This window comes from Syngnathus acus, chromosome 5 (genome assembly GCF_901709675.1).
Source record: "Syngnathus acus chromosome 5, fSynAcu1.2, whole genome shotgun sequence".
NCBI lineage: Eukaryota > Metazoa > Chordata > Actinopteri > Syngnathiformes > Syngnathidae > Syngnathus > Syngnathus acus.
In genome coordinates this window covers 13,506,967-13,523,288 of record NC_051091.1, presented here as the reverse complement: position 1 = coordinate 13,523,288, position 16,322 = coordinate 13,506,967, and the positions used below count along the sequence as shown (strand labels likewise).

The following is a 16,322-nucleotide window of genomic DNA, read 5'->3' as shown; positions in this document are numbered from 1 at the left end:
CAGTACGGGGTCCGTTGAGACACTTTCAAGTGTGCAAAATCCTCCCAAGAGCTGCTCGGGGTCAGCTGAGGTCACATTCCACACGGAAGGAACAAGGAGAGAGGAGGGAACTCAAAGAGTGTGCTGCAACTCTTTAATCGCCAGTGCTAAGCTAACTGGCTACCTGGAGTTGGGGGGTGGGGCAGGGGCCTCTTGGAGTATGGGTGGCATCCCGCTTGGCGTTTGGGGGTTAGGCTTAGGCTCCACTGCAAACATCTCGAAATTTTAACATGATCACATACGTGGAAATAGCTGACATTTGTTCTAGTCCGCGCACGCGCACACACATGCACACAGCCAATACACCAGTCACTCAAACTCGCACGCACATTCGCTGCTTGATTTGAAGTTTGTCAAAGTTGACTTCTCAGACGCACGTCCACATTTTAACAAGGTATTGGGGGCTGACGTGACTTGGGGGCAAAAGTGAGTCGGAGACCTCCCAGGGACTCCTTACGGAATGATAAAATACACGCGCACGTCCAAACAACCAGCTCACAAGCAGAGTTAAAGTTGTTGAAAAGTCAAGGGGGGGGGGGCGAAGAAGTGACGCGGCGTTTGCTCGGTTCGCCCGTGAGTCGATGAGCTTTCGGGGTCGCCGTCAGCCACAAGGAAGCTTAGCACTTAGCTTCGACCAGTAAACTTTGTTTTGCTTTTCCAACGTTCAAGGGGGGAAATAAGTGCGGACAAAAGGCAAGAAACAAGAAGGCGCGCGGAGAGCGACCTTGACTTACCGACTCAGAGGCGACGCTCGAGAACCAAGTGGGGAAAAGGATGAAGAGGCCGAAAGCCAAAAGGTTGGCCGACGTTCCAAAAGATGACATTTAGGATGCCTTTCAATTTTCTCAACGGCGAGACAAAAAGGAAGCAACGGTTGCGGGACCTCGACTCAGAGTCTCAGGCTTCAACTTTGTCCAAAGGGAACGCTTGTTCTTGTTGTTCTCTTTTTTCTTGTTGTTATTCTTCTTGGTCTCGTTATTCTTCTTGTTCTTGTTGTTGTTGTCCTCTGTCAACTTTGGCGGGCGACTTTTACCGACTCTGTCGTCTGATGCCTCGCGTATAGCTTGTGCCCTCGCGGCTCTCCGCCAATGAGCGGCCAACAAGCTGCTAACGTCACCGCCTTCATTTCCCGTAATTCTGTCATGTCAACCTTTTGGTCACGCCCTCTCCGCTCAATCCGACCTGCGATCCAGCAACGCTCAGGCGCATTGACTTTGCTCGCACTTCTTGACCTTTGCGATATTGGGTGTCGTTACAAAGACTTTGTGCATATATTTTTATTTTCATTTAGTTATTATTTATTTTATTTTAGTTGGCGCACATGGTTGTATATACAGTTGTACCACTACTTACGAAGGTCTATACTTCCAAAGTTTTCGAGATAACAACCAGAGCCTCGCGTTTTTTTTTGCATCTACTTACAAACCAATTTTCAAATTCCGAACCGACGCCCCCAGCCAATCCCCCATTGCACCCCGTTTCTCCTTTGCTCTGACATTTCTTGTTTGTCTCGGCGCGTTAGTAATGAAAAAAACAAGTAGTGTAGTCCAGTATGTCTCCTAATCATAAATCAAAAATTTGCTATAAATCATGGCAAATTCATGCGTAGCGTCAAGCTCGCGACGGAGTATAGCCGGTGATGTGCCAAAGTAGCAGTGACGTGCGGTGAGGTTCATGACTGGGGAGGCAGTGACGTACCCCCCCCCCTCCCCCGCGTAAAATTTGTCCACCACCTAACCGTGTCACAAAAAAGGTAGGGGAACGCTGCTCTAGAGTGGCTTATTCATTATTTAATTTGAACTACCGTAATTTTCGGACTATAAATCGCTCCGGAGTACAAGTCGCATCAGCCATAAAATGCCCCAAAAAGTGAAAAAAAACATATGTAAGTCGCTCCGGAGTATAAGTCGCATTTTGGGGGGCAATTTATTCGACAAAATCCAACACCAAGAATAGTCATGAACGAGCAACAACAGGCTAAACGATAGGTATGCTAACGTGACATAAACACAAACGAAGAGCTGAGAACGGCCCTGACGTAACATTCAGAGTTATTTAAAAAAAACTATTACATAAATAACACGTTTATAAAACCATCTGTGTCACTCTAATTCATTAAATCCATCGATCGTCCTTTGTCAACAATGTGTGCGCGCCACTGACGGCGCTTGCACTTCAAAATATTCCACAGGCCCATATAACGATATATAAATTAGAAATCAAATAACTATTATATAAGCAATAATATTATCAAACCATCTGTGCACTCTAAATCATTAAATCCATCGATCAAATTCCTCGTCCTTTGTCAACAACGCCGCGCGTGAGCCCTGACGTCAGCCTCGTCGTTAACAGCTCAGTGGCCTAGTGGTAGAGTGTCCGCCCTGAGACTGGAAGGTTGTGGGTTCAAACCCCGGCCGGGTCATACCAAAGACTATAAAAATGGGACCCATTGCCTCCCTGCTTGGCACTCAGCATTAAGGGTTGGAATTGGGGGTTTAGATCACCAAATGATTCCCGAGCGCGGCACCGCTGCTGCTCACTGCTCCCCTCTCCCCCAGGGGATGGATCAAAATCACATGGGGATGGGTTAAATGCAGAGGACAAATTTCACCACACCCAGATGTGTGTGTGACGATCATTGGGACTTCAACTTAACTTTAATTCCACAGATCTAGTATATAACTATATTGTAGCCTTAACAAAGAACAAGGAAAGACGTGGGTTTGGTAAACGGCTCTTTATTTAACAAAACAAACTTCCAGGCGTGTGGCGGCGTGGACTTCCAGCCACGGAAGTGGAAGAGAGATCCATAGAATAGGACCGGGCGTGCGTAAAAGCCATGACCGAGCCCCATCCACCGTCCCCGGACAGCCACCCGGCCGAGCGCCGGCCCTCGACTTCCATCCACGGAGGTGAAAGAGAGCTCCCGAGAGTAGGACCGGGCGTGCGTAAAAGCCATGTCCGAGCCCCATCCACCGTCCCTGGACAGCCACCCGGCCGAGCGCCGGCCCCCGACTTCAATCCACGGAGGTGAAAGAGAGCTCCTTGGAGTAGGACCGGGCGTGGGTAAAAGCCATAATAGTTTTTCAAACCTTCTGTGTGACTCCAAATCCTTCAAACTCTTCGTCCGCCGTGTCACTTAGAAACAAAGCCGCTAATGATGCCGGTAGTACGTGGGGCCCTTCGTCATCCCGTGATCAATCTTTGTCCTTTATGTAAACAACCGCCGCGCCACGCCGCGCTGCTGACGTCACTTGAAATTCAAATTACAGTAATCCCTTGCTACATCGCGGTTCGTTTATCGCGGTTTCACTTTTTTTTGGGGGAATATTTTTGAAAAAAAACATATATAAGTCGCTCCTTATTATAAGTCGCCCCCCCACCCAAACTATGAAAAAAACCGCGACTTATAGTCCGAAAATTACGGTATTTTAATTAAAATCTCATATCAGCACATAAAAGCACTCAATAAAGCACATGGAATCAAAAACTTGTTTTCGATCGTGCGTACCACTCCGTTTGAAAATACATGCTCCGAAGTCCCGTTGTCCGAATCAAACCTTTTAACTCCGGAGTTGGTCTTCCTTTACTGATGACCTCCTGCTTTGACCGAAAATCCATAGTTGAAAATCGTTTGGATATGTAATCCTCCATTGTAAACGAAATGTAAAAATGAGGAAAAAAAAAAGAAAAACGAAAGGAATGTAAAACGAAATAAATGGACGACTGCTCCTCAGTTGTTCACTGTAAATTTGAACTGGAGATCACTTATTCTACAGGTGGGCGCATGAAGCGTCCCGGGATCACTAGCACCTCCTGCCATAAGGCTGGAGAACCTTTTTTTCGTTGCCTCCGTAAGGTCTCTGTTCAAAGCCGTTTTATTCATCTAAAGCAGGGGTCACCAACACGGTGCCCGCGGGCACCAGGTCGCCCGTGAGGACCGCATGAGTCGCCCGCAGGACTGTTCTAAAATTAGCTCAAGTAGCGGCACTTGTCAGTGAGCTGCATCTATTTATTTTACAGTCAAACCTAGGTTTCGAATGTCCTGGTTCTCGAACAAATCGGAGTTCTAATTTAAAAATTCAAGATTTTTTTGCTTCGGTTGTTGAACAAAATTCGGAGTTCGAACCTCGCGAGCTGAGCCGGGAGGACCCGAGAAAACCGACCGCACGGCCCGGATGCCGACTGACTCCGTTGTTATTGTATTTTCGTTACTTTGAGGATTGTATTAACCCAGGGGTGGGCAAACCTTTTGACTCGCGGGCCGAACTGGGTTCTAAATTTCGACCGGAGGGCCGAACCAGGAGCAGATGGACGTAGTGTTTGTGTGAAGTAATATAAGCGACCTGTAAAGGTCATTGCATAAAAGATTTTGGCCTTTAGTAGGTAGTAAAGCATGGATATTCCAAACAAGTTTTTTGAAAACAAATGCATTTATTAACAACATTAAAAAAAAAAATCACTAAAAAACTGCTATCAGTGATTCTCATAAAATACGACACTATTATTATGAATAACAGTCTCCATCACTTCAGTGCCTGCAGGTCAGATTAATGAAAAATGTTTATCTTATGAGATCACAGCAAACATTCTGACCAAATATATCATCTTGAAGAATCGGTGAAAGCATACATCCAAATAAAGTCATCAAAACGGCAACACGGTGAGGGGTATCTGAACATCAGAGCAGAGTTTTAACTCACAAACACCTGGTAACAGAGGTGAGGAAACGGGAAACACTTCCTTAAAGTAAGCCTTAAGAACTTTACAGGTTAAGATTAGTCGCAAACAGGTGGTGGGTGCATCAATGTCCTTGAGCATCCTGCATTGTTTGAAAATGAGAATGGTCGCTAGTTTCAATCCCTGCTATGTGTACAAATCATATTCAAAATGCATTTTTTTTACAACAAACTTGAGAGCCTCCCCTTCATTTTCAGTGGGAACAGTGTTGTTGGTCTCCCTTTTTTGCTAGTGCATCATAGTCTGGAGTAAAATTTGTTGTGGCAATTCTTAGGAGAGATCCGTTTACCTCGATCTGTGACGGGTTGATGTGGCTGAACGTCACGTTGCGTACGTCGAGCCAAATTGGCCACTCTTTTAACATTCGGCACTCACTTCTTTTCTTCGGGCCACTCATTTTAATGGAAGGATTCCAGGGGAAGGTTTGTGGGTGGCTTTAGCGTAAAACTGTATCTGAAAGCCCAGCGAGCGAATTACAAGAATGCTGTCGTCACAGCCCACGCTCTAAATTCGGGACTGATACAAATAGAGCGCGAGTGCGCCATGTCCGTACTACTGAGTACGTACGTACACGCACTTGTGAGTGTGCACCGAGCTTTCTGACACGGCTTCCGGTAGTAAATGCGCAGGCGAGCGGTTCCCCATCTACTGGGGAAACGCAGTCATTGCAGGCAAAATGACCAAAAAAAAAGTTTAATAATACAATTAATTCAGGGTTGGCGGGCCGGATTAAACGGTCCCGTGGGCCGGATGTGGCCCGCGGGCCGTAGTTTGCCCACCCCTGTATTAACCCCTAATCATGCCTCCAAAGAAAGTAAGTGGGAGCAGTAAAGCCATCCTAAAACACAAAGACGCTCTTAAAGCAATGGGACAGTGAGCGCCCGGCGCGCTGCGGTTGCGTGATCGGACCAAATTAAGCTCCCTGCGCACTGAGGTCCACTTAAATTTTGGAACGTATATCAGGACTTTAAAAATATTTTCTCAATTTTAGCGACGGCTCTGTCACAATAATGCGACCAGCGCGGTGCAGTTGCGCGGTCGGCGACGCGCTACTGTTGCGCATTCGGCGGTGCGCTGCAGTTGCGCGATCGGACAAAATTAAGCTCCCTGCGCACTTAGGTCCACTTAAATTTTGGAAAGTACATCAGGACTTTAAAGATATTTTCTCAATTTCTGCGACGGCTCTGTCACAATAATGCGACCAGCGTGATGCAGTTGCGCGGTGGGCGACGCATTGCGGTTGCGCGTTCGGCGGTGCGCTGCAGTTGTGCGATCGGACAAATATGCGCAAATGAAAACATGCTTAAAAAAGGCGGGGTTTTTTTCTTGAAACGGATTTAAAACATTTCCATTATTTGTAATGGGAAAAATGGATTCGGAATTCGACCGATTCGCTTCTCGAACCGCCTTCTGGAACGGATTGTGGTCAAAAACCAAGGTTTGACTGTATTTTTGCTATTCTTGTTAAAATCACACTTACATGTGAACTGGAAATGATAATAATAACACATAGTGAAAGCCAAATTGAGCAAATTGGCTATTTCAGAAGTGTGTCTCAAACTGGTAGCCCTTTGCCTTAATCGGTACCCAAGAAGTAGCTCTCAAAATTAAGCAGAAATGAGAGGGGTGTACTCACTTTTGTGAGATACTGTATAATGCCATTTTGTTTTGTTTCATTTCATTTTCGAATAATTGTCGCATGCATGGACGCGAATCACTCCACGCATGCGGGGTTTGTTGTTAAAATAATAAATTTACTGAAACACATACAACAGCGGCAGTTACAGTCAAGACCCGGCGAAACTCCCGCTTTCAGTCAACTACTTCTGGGTACTGAGAATAAGTTATAAACATCACACACTGTCCATGTTATACGCAAAATTATACATTGTACAACCGTAACCGTATGTATCATATTCTCAATCAATAATTAGCTGAGACTACCAGCAGTATTGCAAGTTCTGATCATCTTTTCAACAGCTTTACTCACCTGAAACACACACAACAGCGGCGGTTACAGTCAAGACCCGGCGAAACTCCCGCTTTCTGTCAACTACTTCCGGGTACTGAGGAACCCCGTAGTTGACCCAGGTGCCTTATTGAAATCCCCAAATCTTCGCCACCGATACCATACAGCACTATTTGCATATAACGGCATATAATGTGTTCAGAAACATATTCACAGAGTAATTTAAAAAAAATAATTAACATGGCGGGTGAGTATGAATATCCATTCAAATGTCCCAAAAACCATCATGGGTCCCACACTACGTTATTTTGGTCTTACCGCTGCCACGTTTTCTGGAGCTCTGGCGGTGCGAGGTCGGCCGATTGATTTTCGTTTCAATGCTGATCCACTGACTCTGAAGTTAGTAACCCATAACAAGATCGTGTTTCGAGCAGGTACGGGATCATGTCTACCAAGTCTGAAGCGCAAACGGAACGCTTGTTGTGTTGCAGTTACAGATTCTTGATAAACGTTTCCCCAATGAAAGCGCGATGCTCACCGGTACAATTCATGTTAGCAACTGAAACGAAACAAAATAACATTATTCGAAAATGAAACGAAACAAAATGGCATTATATGTACTTTTCGAAAACAAAATTAAAACTTTTTAGTTTCTGTAATTTATTTGCATTTTATTAAACCTACAAATGTGTCAGATCGTTTCGCCGGACTCTGTATAATGCCATCACTTTTGGATTAGCCTGTGGATAAGGGTGGTCAACCATGTTGTTTATTCGTTTGCATTGCTAATGCCACATATGGATTAGCATGTGCAAATAGAACATGTGATGATTGTTTGTATTGTTAGCACGTGGCTAATGCTGAATATTTAGGTTCAGGGAACAGCTGAATGGTGGATGGACAACCAATCTGGCACGGCTAATGTTAGAAGTCTTCTGTTGTCAAAAAAGGATGCCATAGAGCAGTGTTTCCCAACCTTTTTTCATCCACGGCACATCTTTTCATTTGAAAAAGTGTTGCACACATCTTAAAATCAGGTATTTCACAACGAAAAACGTCGAGAAATTGCTATATAATTAGTCATTTCCTATATTGGGGCAGACGGATGGACAGAGAGCTGAATAATTGAATTAAAAAAACAAATGTATTTTTTAAATTGTATTTCTTTTTTCTAACAAAAGTAACCGTTCTAGACAGTGTAAGGAATAAACTATTGTGATTAAAATAAAAAAGAAATAATATGACTGTGTTTACTGTTTTACACTAGCTCTATAAATATTGCGACAATAAGAACAAAGTCATGTTTAAAGACGCCCTGCTGTTCTGGCAGCAGCTGAGTGGTTATCACAGTACAGCTGTCACGACTTGACTGTGTACTTTATGTTGGTGAAAAACCCACAATCAAAGTTCTTTGGTTGAACTGCATGCAGGGATTTCCGTCAGTTCGCAAACGCGCACAGCAGCACACGTAAACTGAATATGTGCCGATGCAGCACAATCAGACCGACAACATGATACCTCAAGATTCTCTGAGTCGCCATGCACGTGCGATTAGGAAGTAGCTGACCGGCCTTGCACTCACTAACCAGTGGTTTAGCGATCCTCTTTACAATGCGCACCGCAATTAATATTAGACAATTTCCCACGGCACAGCTGAACATTTCTCACGGCACGCCAGTGTGCCGCGGCACAGTGGTTGGGAAACATTGCCATAGAGGGGGACCATTTTCTTTTAACAGCTGGACAGCTGAATGGTGGATGGACTACGGATCTCGCACAGCTAATGTTAGAAGTCTTCTGTTGTCAACAAAGAAAGACAAAAAGAAGGATGCTTTAGAAGGTGACCATTTTCTTTTAACATGACATCTGGTAAAAACAAAATACATAAAAAGAGAATTAGTCCTTTAAAAAGGTTATCATGGAAACATGTTTTCACCAGCTCACATTTTGACTTTGTGTTGTGTCTAAAATCGCATTTGAAAGCTATTGAGTATGAAAAGTTCAAAGATGTTTCTGTAGTGTTTCAAGAGAAGATGCTAGCTGATTATTGATTAGGGAGGGCGGAGCTTCAGTTTGTTTTGAGGTCAGTTAGTGTCATTGACCACCACCACCACCATGTGCTCCTCGTCCAGAGTCGACGCCGCCCTCTTGGCAGCCTGGAGGTACTGCACTGAGAAGTCACCCGGCGGGAAGGCATACAACATGGCGCCCGGGCCGCCCTCCTTGGCGCCGGGTAGGCTGACCACGCCGGCGGCGTCCTTGTTGCGCAGATAGGCCACCAAGTGGCGCAGCAGGCGCACCTGGAGCCCCGTGTCAGGGACACCAGCCTGCCGGTCCACGGGTCCTTGGAGTGCTAGCAGCACAGCGAAGGCATCGGGCCGACCCGCCTTCACACGCCTCGCCACCTCCTCCAGGCGACTCTGGTCCATGCGGAGGCGCTGTGCGATCTTGAGTGGCTCACCGTTGCGCCGCATTATGGCACCGAAGAAGGGGGCGCCGCCTTCCAGCAGATACAGGTGGGCCGGAAAGCTACTGTTCTTCAGCGCAAACACGCCACGCCAACACTTAGCCAGTGATGACGCGGCATACTCTGACAGCGAGCCGGGGCACGGCAGGGGGGCGCCGGAGGGCACAGTCGGTGACACGGCGGCCTCACCGCTGCGGTGGTGATGGCTGTCGACCTGTTTGCTGCCGCGGTGGCGTGGGATCGGAGACTCTGCCTCCCTAGCGTCGGGGGTGTGGTCGCGCGGCTCCGTGGTTGAGTCGGGCGCCCGGATGCGAGCACGGTCCGGGCTAAGGTCGGGCGATGCCCGCACGCGGCCCCGTCCCTTCTCGCGCTCAGCCGACAGACTGCGGCTTCGCCTCCGAACCCGCCTCTCCTCGCGGTCCTTTGGCCAGCGCTCCCTGCTGCGACTCCGCCCTCTGCCGCTCCTTCCGAAGGCGTCCGCTGCCACCGCCAGGCTTGCCCTCCTGTCCAGGCCCCGCGGGGGACTGGGCGCCAATTCGCGCTCCTTCTGTGAGGGGGGGGACGCACGCTCCCTGGCTCCGCGCTCTAGGCTGCGGTGGCGGCCATAGACGTCGCCAGGCGCATCGTAGTGGGGCAGCAGCTGTACGGGCACAAATGGGCGGGTGGTAGTCTCTTCCACCTTGGCGAAGTCCACGCGCAGGCGCCGCTCAGCCCCGCCCAGAGGGAAGCCCCTCATCTGCGTGCACGCCGCCTGTGCCGCATCCAGACTTTCGTACTGTACGTACGCAAAACTGTCACCCTTGACGTAGTCGATGTTGCGGATGCTCCCAAAGCGGTCGAACTCGCGGGCGAGGGCAGCCAGTGAGTTGGTGGGTCCCAGGCCGCCCACCCACAGGCGCGTGGTGGGGTTGGCTTTCCCATAGCCGATCTTAACGGGATGGCCGCCCACCAGGCGTCCCTGCATGGCAACCTTGGCGCGGTGGGCCATGTCCAAATTCTGAAATTTGACAAAGGCGTAGGCGCCGCCCTGGCCTCGCGAGGGCCTCTTGATGACCACGTCCTCGATGGCCCCGTATTTTTCAAAGCCATGCCTCAGCTCAGCCTCGGTGACGCCACCGTCCAGGTTGCCGATGAAAAGGTTGCTTGTCGCACGCTGGTCGTCTTCGGGCTTCAGGTCGTCATGCAGTGGGAGCGGCTGTAAGGCAGGCGCCAGACCGTAGGGACGCCCCCTGTCGTCCAGCATCCCATAATAGTCCAGCAGGCGCTCGCGGCTTAGGCTCTCCAGGGCATAGGTACGTGCGCGTAACTCGCGAAGGCTGAGCGAGGGTCCGGGTGGCGACAGTGACCTCTGGCGGTAGGGCGGGTAGGAGGCGTGCGTGGCGTGGGCACGCACGGCAGCCAGGTAGGTGACGTCGGGCGGCGTGACGCTCCTCCTGCGCACGTACACGGGCTCGATCTTGAGGGGCCTTTCCGCCAGCAGTAGCCGCGACGTTTTGGCGTGGCGCGCTTCTTTGGCGTCCTCCGCATGCCGGAAGTTAACGTAGGCAATGCGGCCAAGTTCTGGCGTATGTGAGAGTTTGACGCTTACGTCGCCGAACCTCTTGAACTCGTGGAAGAGGGCATCCTCCAGGTCGTCGTCTGGAACCTGCGGGCTTACGTTGCTGATGAGCAGCGTTTTGTAGTCCCTGGCGGGAGGCCGCGGCCCGGCCGCCGTCTTGTCCCGCTCTCGGCTGCGGCTCCTCCTGCGGTGTCCGCCACGGCTGTTGGCCAGTAGCAGGGCCAGCGGTGGTGGGGCCAGATCCTCCCGTCGGCCGCTTTCCCGGTGCCTCTTGGCGGCCGCCCTGGCCGACGACGAGAGCGGCGGCAGTGGAGGAGGCGGCGGCGAACTGGTGGCCTGCCGCTTCATGTCGGCGGGAAGACGGCAACGAGCCCTCACAATATCCTCGATGTCCGGCGGTGTAGAGCAGCTTTGGCTAAAGCGTCACTTGCACCTCGCCGCGGCGACGTGCGTTTGCCCCTTGACGAAGAAGCCAAGAGCAGGTTGAAAAGCAAAACATGTCCGCCAGTCAGCGACGGGTGAGCTGTAACGACAGTGCCGCCGCCATCTTGGACAAAGGAATGTACGCCTCCGACGTAATCGGGGGCGGAGACGGGCGGCTGTCGTGATCAAGCAGAGCCAGGACTCGTCTTACAATCGTACAAATTCATGGGAAATAAAATAATCCTCAACCGTAAAACTTTCGTTCAGGAGTTTAAAATAATTGTCACTAAGTGTTAAAGTACCCTTTTGTTTTTCTGATTTCTTTCCTTATATTCCAAGTTATCAACAGCAATTCATGTGATTACCTCAACTGCAATGATTGCCATTTGTACTTGTACAAAATGGGGGAAAAAGGGGGCAGCCAAAAAAATTGAAAAGCAGAATAGAATACTGTTTCTTCCAAGGCACCCGTTGACATGAGAAAACTCATCACGCCACCAAACGATAATAAATGTACAATGCGGTCCCGGTTAGTGCAGTGATTCAGATGCATGAACGGCCAGGTTAAGGGGATTCGGGTTGGCAATGGCAAAGTTAATTGTATCTTCTGCCATTTAGTAAAAGAGCATTTAAGTTTATTTCTCATCACCAGCTGTCACTCGAGTGAAGGAACTTGGCAGAATTGCGGCAAGCGGACAATTCCAGTTAGTCTCAGACGTTTCACCTTCACCAACTTCAATTTGATATTTTACAAATCCGAATGACCTGAAGAGGAAGTGATGGAAGTTGGGAAGTTGGCTGTCCTTTTCCAGGAAGTTGAGCATGTTCATCTGTGAAACAATCCAATCAATGCTTAAACGAAGATTTACAGAGTGCCTCAAAATGTTTTTGGGCACACGTCATCGCTGTCGAAAACATGGATGGATGAGGAACATTTCGATAGCGATGCTGACAAACCTTGGGACGGCCGCTCGCATCGTGACAATGCAGGTGTCGCCATGTTGGTCAAAACACAGAAGGTACAAAAGCAACTATTGAGCCAACAACTTTTTATAAAGCAAACTTGCCAATTCACTTAGTATTTTTCCAGAAACCCTGCAATACCATGACAATCGAGCCCTGCATGTCTCGGAGACAAAGCTGTAAAATGATTAACAAGGGCACAATCAGACCTACCATACAACGCAACTCGAACGTCTCTGGATTTTAAAAAAACGGGGCTGTAAATAGTCTAAAAATAAACCAGCAAAAGCACCTGCTGCGGAAATGTGTCACTTTTGCTGTCCAAAAAGGCCAGCAGCATGTTTAGACATGCGGCTTGCAATCGATCGCCTGCCTCAATGGCAGTATGTGACTGGTTTGCTTGTGCACGCGCGCCTTCAGGAAACACGCTTTTAATACAAACACAAACATCAAGTCACAAACAGGGGGTGCTGTCTGCCTGCCGGCATCCTGAGTGAGGAGAAGAAGAAAAAAAAGATAAGGGGGAGGCGGGAGCCGCTCCTCGCCGCTCAGAGGTCAGTCCGTGTGACGGCGCCAGGCGCGTACTTGGGCATCAGCTCGGCGATCTTGCGGATGAAGTCCGCCTTTTCGGCGCAGCCTTTGCACGACTCGCCCCACTCTTCCAGAATCTTCTTCAGGTCCTTGACCTTCAGCTTTTTCAGGTCCACAGAGCTCAGGTCCATTTGCTTGTCTGCACAATCACACGCAAAAGATTCAATTTGTCTCTTCATCTTTGGGATGGCTCACCAGCGGACAGCCCGCGAATACGCTGTTGTATACACGTTCTCGACAGTCGCTGCCCACGTTTCAGTCACCTTTGCCACATTTGCCTGGCACATTTGCCTCCTCTCGCCAGTGATAAAAAAATTAATTTTTTTTTTTTTAAAAAAGGCATTGCAAGAAACAAAAGCGCTACAGTTGACATACGAGTTTTTCCACATTAAGGCCTTCCAATATCAGCGTGCCTAACTCGTAAAAATAACAGTACAGTCAAACCTCGACATACAATTGCTTAAACATACGAAATTTTCAACATACGATGTGAAATTCGAGCGACTCAAAATCAAGTAATTACCAACATACGTCATCATGGTTGTCCCGCAATACGGTGGCACATCGGAATGACGTCAGTCAACATCACGTTATATCATCGGTCCTAAGGCGGCTAACGTAAATGGTAGTAGTGGTGAAAAATGCAATTGGGAGATGATTTCCTTACAATTAAAACAAAACACGTGAAAAAATGAGCACGAAGTGCGTGATCTTGCCATGTAATATCCTCTGCACCTCCATCACTGTCTAGTTTGGATCGGCCACCAAACAAGTCAAGCACAGACCGCAACGGACAATTAGGTTTGCAGAAATGATAATCGGGACCGACCGCCAATCTATCCAAGACTTGTACCTGTCCAGGACCAGGAAACGTCCAAGTTACATCTCCGCAGACCCTTCTCACTCGGGACACAGTCTGTTCAAACTCCGGACAGCATTACAGAGCGTTGTACGCCAAAACCAGCACAGACACAGCTTCTTCCCCCAGGCTGTCGCTGTAATGAACTCTCACCCCTCATTGAGACGCAGAGTCATCACTGTGCAATAACATCCTGTTCTCGTCACTTAAATGTTGTTAGTTATCTGAATGCCCCTCCGTGAGTCGTCACCTTACCGTGGTGGAGGGGTTTGCGTGTCCCAATGATCCTAGGAGCCATGTTGTCTCAGGCTTAATGCCCCTGGTAGGGTCACCCATGGCAAAAGGGTCCTAGGTGAGGGGCCAGACAAAGCACGGCTCAAAAAGCCCCTTATGAAGAAAAACATACAGTGCCTTGCGAAAGTATTCGGCTCCCTTGAACCTTAACATTTCGCGACATTTCAGGCTTCAAACAAAGATATAAAAGTTTAATTTTTTGTCAAGAATCAACAACAAGTGGGACACAATCGTGAAGTGGAACAACATTTATTGGATAATTTAAACTTTTTTAACAAATAAAAAACTGACAAGTGGGGCGTGCAATATTATTCGGCCCCCTTGCGCTAATACTTTTTAGCGCCACCTTTTGCTGCAATTACAGCTGCAAGTCGCTTGGGGTATGTCTCTATCAGTTTTGCACATCGAGAGACTGGAATTCTTGCCCATTCTTCCTTGCAAAACAGCTCGAGCTCAGTGAGGTTGGATGGAGAGCGTTTGTGAACAGCAGTCTTCAGCTCTTTCCACAGATTCTCGATTGGATTCAGGTCTGGACTTTGACTTGGCCATTCTAACACCAGGATACGTCTATTTGTGAACCATTCCATTGTAGATTTGGCTTTATGTTTTGGATCATTGTCCTGTTGGAAGATAAATCTCCGTCCCAGTCTCAGGTCTTTTGCAGACTCCAACAGGTTTTCTTCCAGAATGGTCCTGTATTTGGCTCCATCCATCTTCCCATCAATTTTAGCCATCTTCCCTGTCCCTGCTGAAGAAAAGTAGGCCCAAACCATGATGCTGCCACCACCATGTTTGACAGTGGGGATGGTGTGTTCAGGGTGATGAGCTGTGTTGCTTTTACGCCAAACATATCGTTTTGCATTGTGGCCAAAAAGTTCGATTTTGGTTTCATCTGACCAGAGCACCTTCTTCCACATGTTTGGTGTGTCTCCCAGTGGCTTGTGGCAAACTTTAAACGAGACTTTTTATGAATATCTTTGAGAAATGGCTTTCTTCTTGCCACTCTTCCATGAAGGCCAGATTTGTGCAGTGCACGACTGATTGTTGTCCTATGGACAGACTCTCCCACCTCAGCTGTAGTTATCTGCAGTTCATCCAGAGTGATCATGGGCCTCTTGGCTGCATCTCTGATCAGTCTTCTCCTTGTTTGAGATGAAAGTTTGGAGGGGCGGCTGGGTCTTGGTAGATTTGCAGTGGTCTGATACTCCTTCCATTTCAATATAATTGCTTGCACAGTGCTCCTTGAGATGTTTAAAGCTTGGGAAATCTTTTTGTATCCAAATCCGGCTTTAAACTTCTCCACAACAGTATCTCGGACCTGCCTGGTGTGTTCCTTTGTCTTCATGGTTCTCTCTGCGCTTTAAACAGAACCCTGAGACTATCAAAGAGCAGGTGCATTTATAGGGAGACTTGATTACACACCGGTGCATTCTATTTATCATCATCAGTCATTTAGGACAACATTGGATCATTCAAAGATCCTCACTGAACTTCTGGAGTGAGTTTGCTGCACTGAAAGTAAAGGGGCCGAATAATATTGCACGCCCCACTTTTCAGTTTTTTATTTGTTAAAAAAGTTTAAATTATCCAATAAATTTCGTTCCACTTCACGATTTTGTCCCACTTGTTGTTGATTCTTGACAATAAATTAAAATTTTATATCTTTATGTTTGAAGCCTGAAATGTGGCGAAATGTTGAAAGGTTCAAGGGGGCCGAATACCTTCGCAAGGCACTGTATATGGACTCAGACTTCCCTCGCCCGGACGCGGGTCACCGGGGCCCCCCTCTGGAGCCAGGCCTGGAGGTGGGGCTCGAAGGCGAGCGTCTGGTGGCCGGGCCTTCGCCCATGGGGCCCGGCCGGGCACAGCCCGAAAAGGAACAGTGGGTCCCCCTTTCCATGGGCTCACCACCTGTGGGAGGGGCCAAAGGGGTCGGGTGCATTGTGAGCTGGGCGGCGGCCAAAGCCAGGAATCTTGGCGGTCCGATCCCCGGCTGCAGAAGCTGGCTCTTGGGACATGGAATGTCACCTCTCTGGCTGGAAAGGAGCCCGAACTGGTGTGCGAGGCAGAAAAGTTCCGACGAGATATAGTCGGACTTGCCTCCACACACAGTTTGGGTTCCGGTACTAGCCCTCTCGAGAGGGGCTGGACTCTCTTCCACTCTGGAGTTGCCCACGGTGAGAGGCGTCGAGCAGGTGTGGGTATACTTATTGCTCCCCAGCTGGGCGCCTGCACATTGGGGTTCACCCCGGTGAACGAGAGGGTAGCCTCCCTCCGCCTTCGGGTGGGGGGACGGGTCCTGACTGTTGTTTGTGTCTATGCACCCAACAGCAGCTCAGAGTACCCACCCTTCTTGGGGTCCCTGGAGGAAGTGCTGGAGAGCGCTCCTTCTGGGGACTCCATTGTTCTACTGGGG

General features: G+C 48.6%; 2 protein-coding genes across 3 annotated transcripts in view; both read right to left on the bottom strand.

The window, feature by feature from the left end:
• Positions 1–7,405: 7,405 nt before the first annotated feature.
• rbm15b (RNA binding motif protein 15B) lies at positions 7,406–11,995 on the bottom strand. Its single transcript, XM_037252523.1, has one exon. The coding sequence runs from the start codon at positions 11,122–11,124 to the stop codon at positions 8,836–8,838; it is 2,289 nt and encodes a 762-aa protein (XP_037108418.1). The 5' UTR covers positions 11,125–11,995; the 3' UTR covers positions 7,406–8,835.
• Positions 11,996–12,233: 238 nt separating this feature from the next.
• Positions 12,234–16,322, bottom strand: part of manf (mesencephalic astrocyte-derived neurotrophic factor) — a 9,208-nt gene continuing 5,119 nt past the window's right edge. For both annotated transcript variants that reach the window (XM_037252639.1, XM_037252638.1), the window contains exon 4: positions 12,234–12,892. In XM_037252639.1, coding sequence (XP_037108534.1) covers positions 12,711–12,892 — 182 coding nt within the window. In that variant the 3' untranslated portion in view covers positions 12,234–12,710. The remainder of the gene's footprint in view (positions 12,893–16,322) is intronic.

Bases quoted from the DNA above. Each gene is read 5' to 3' on its own strand.
- rbm15b (XM_037252523.1), bottom strand. From the start codon at position 11,124: ATGAAGCGGCAGGCCACCAGTTCGCCGCCGCCTCCTCCACTGCCGCCG.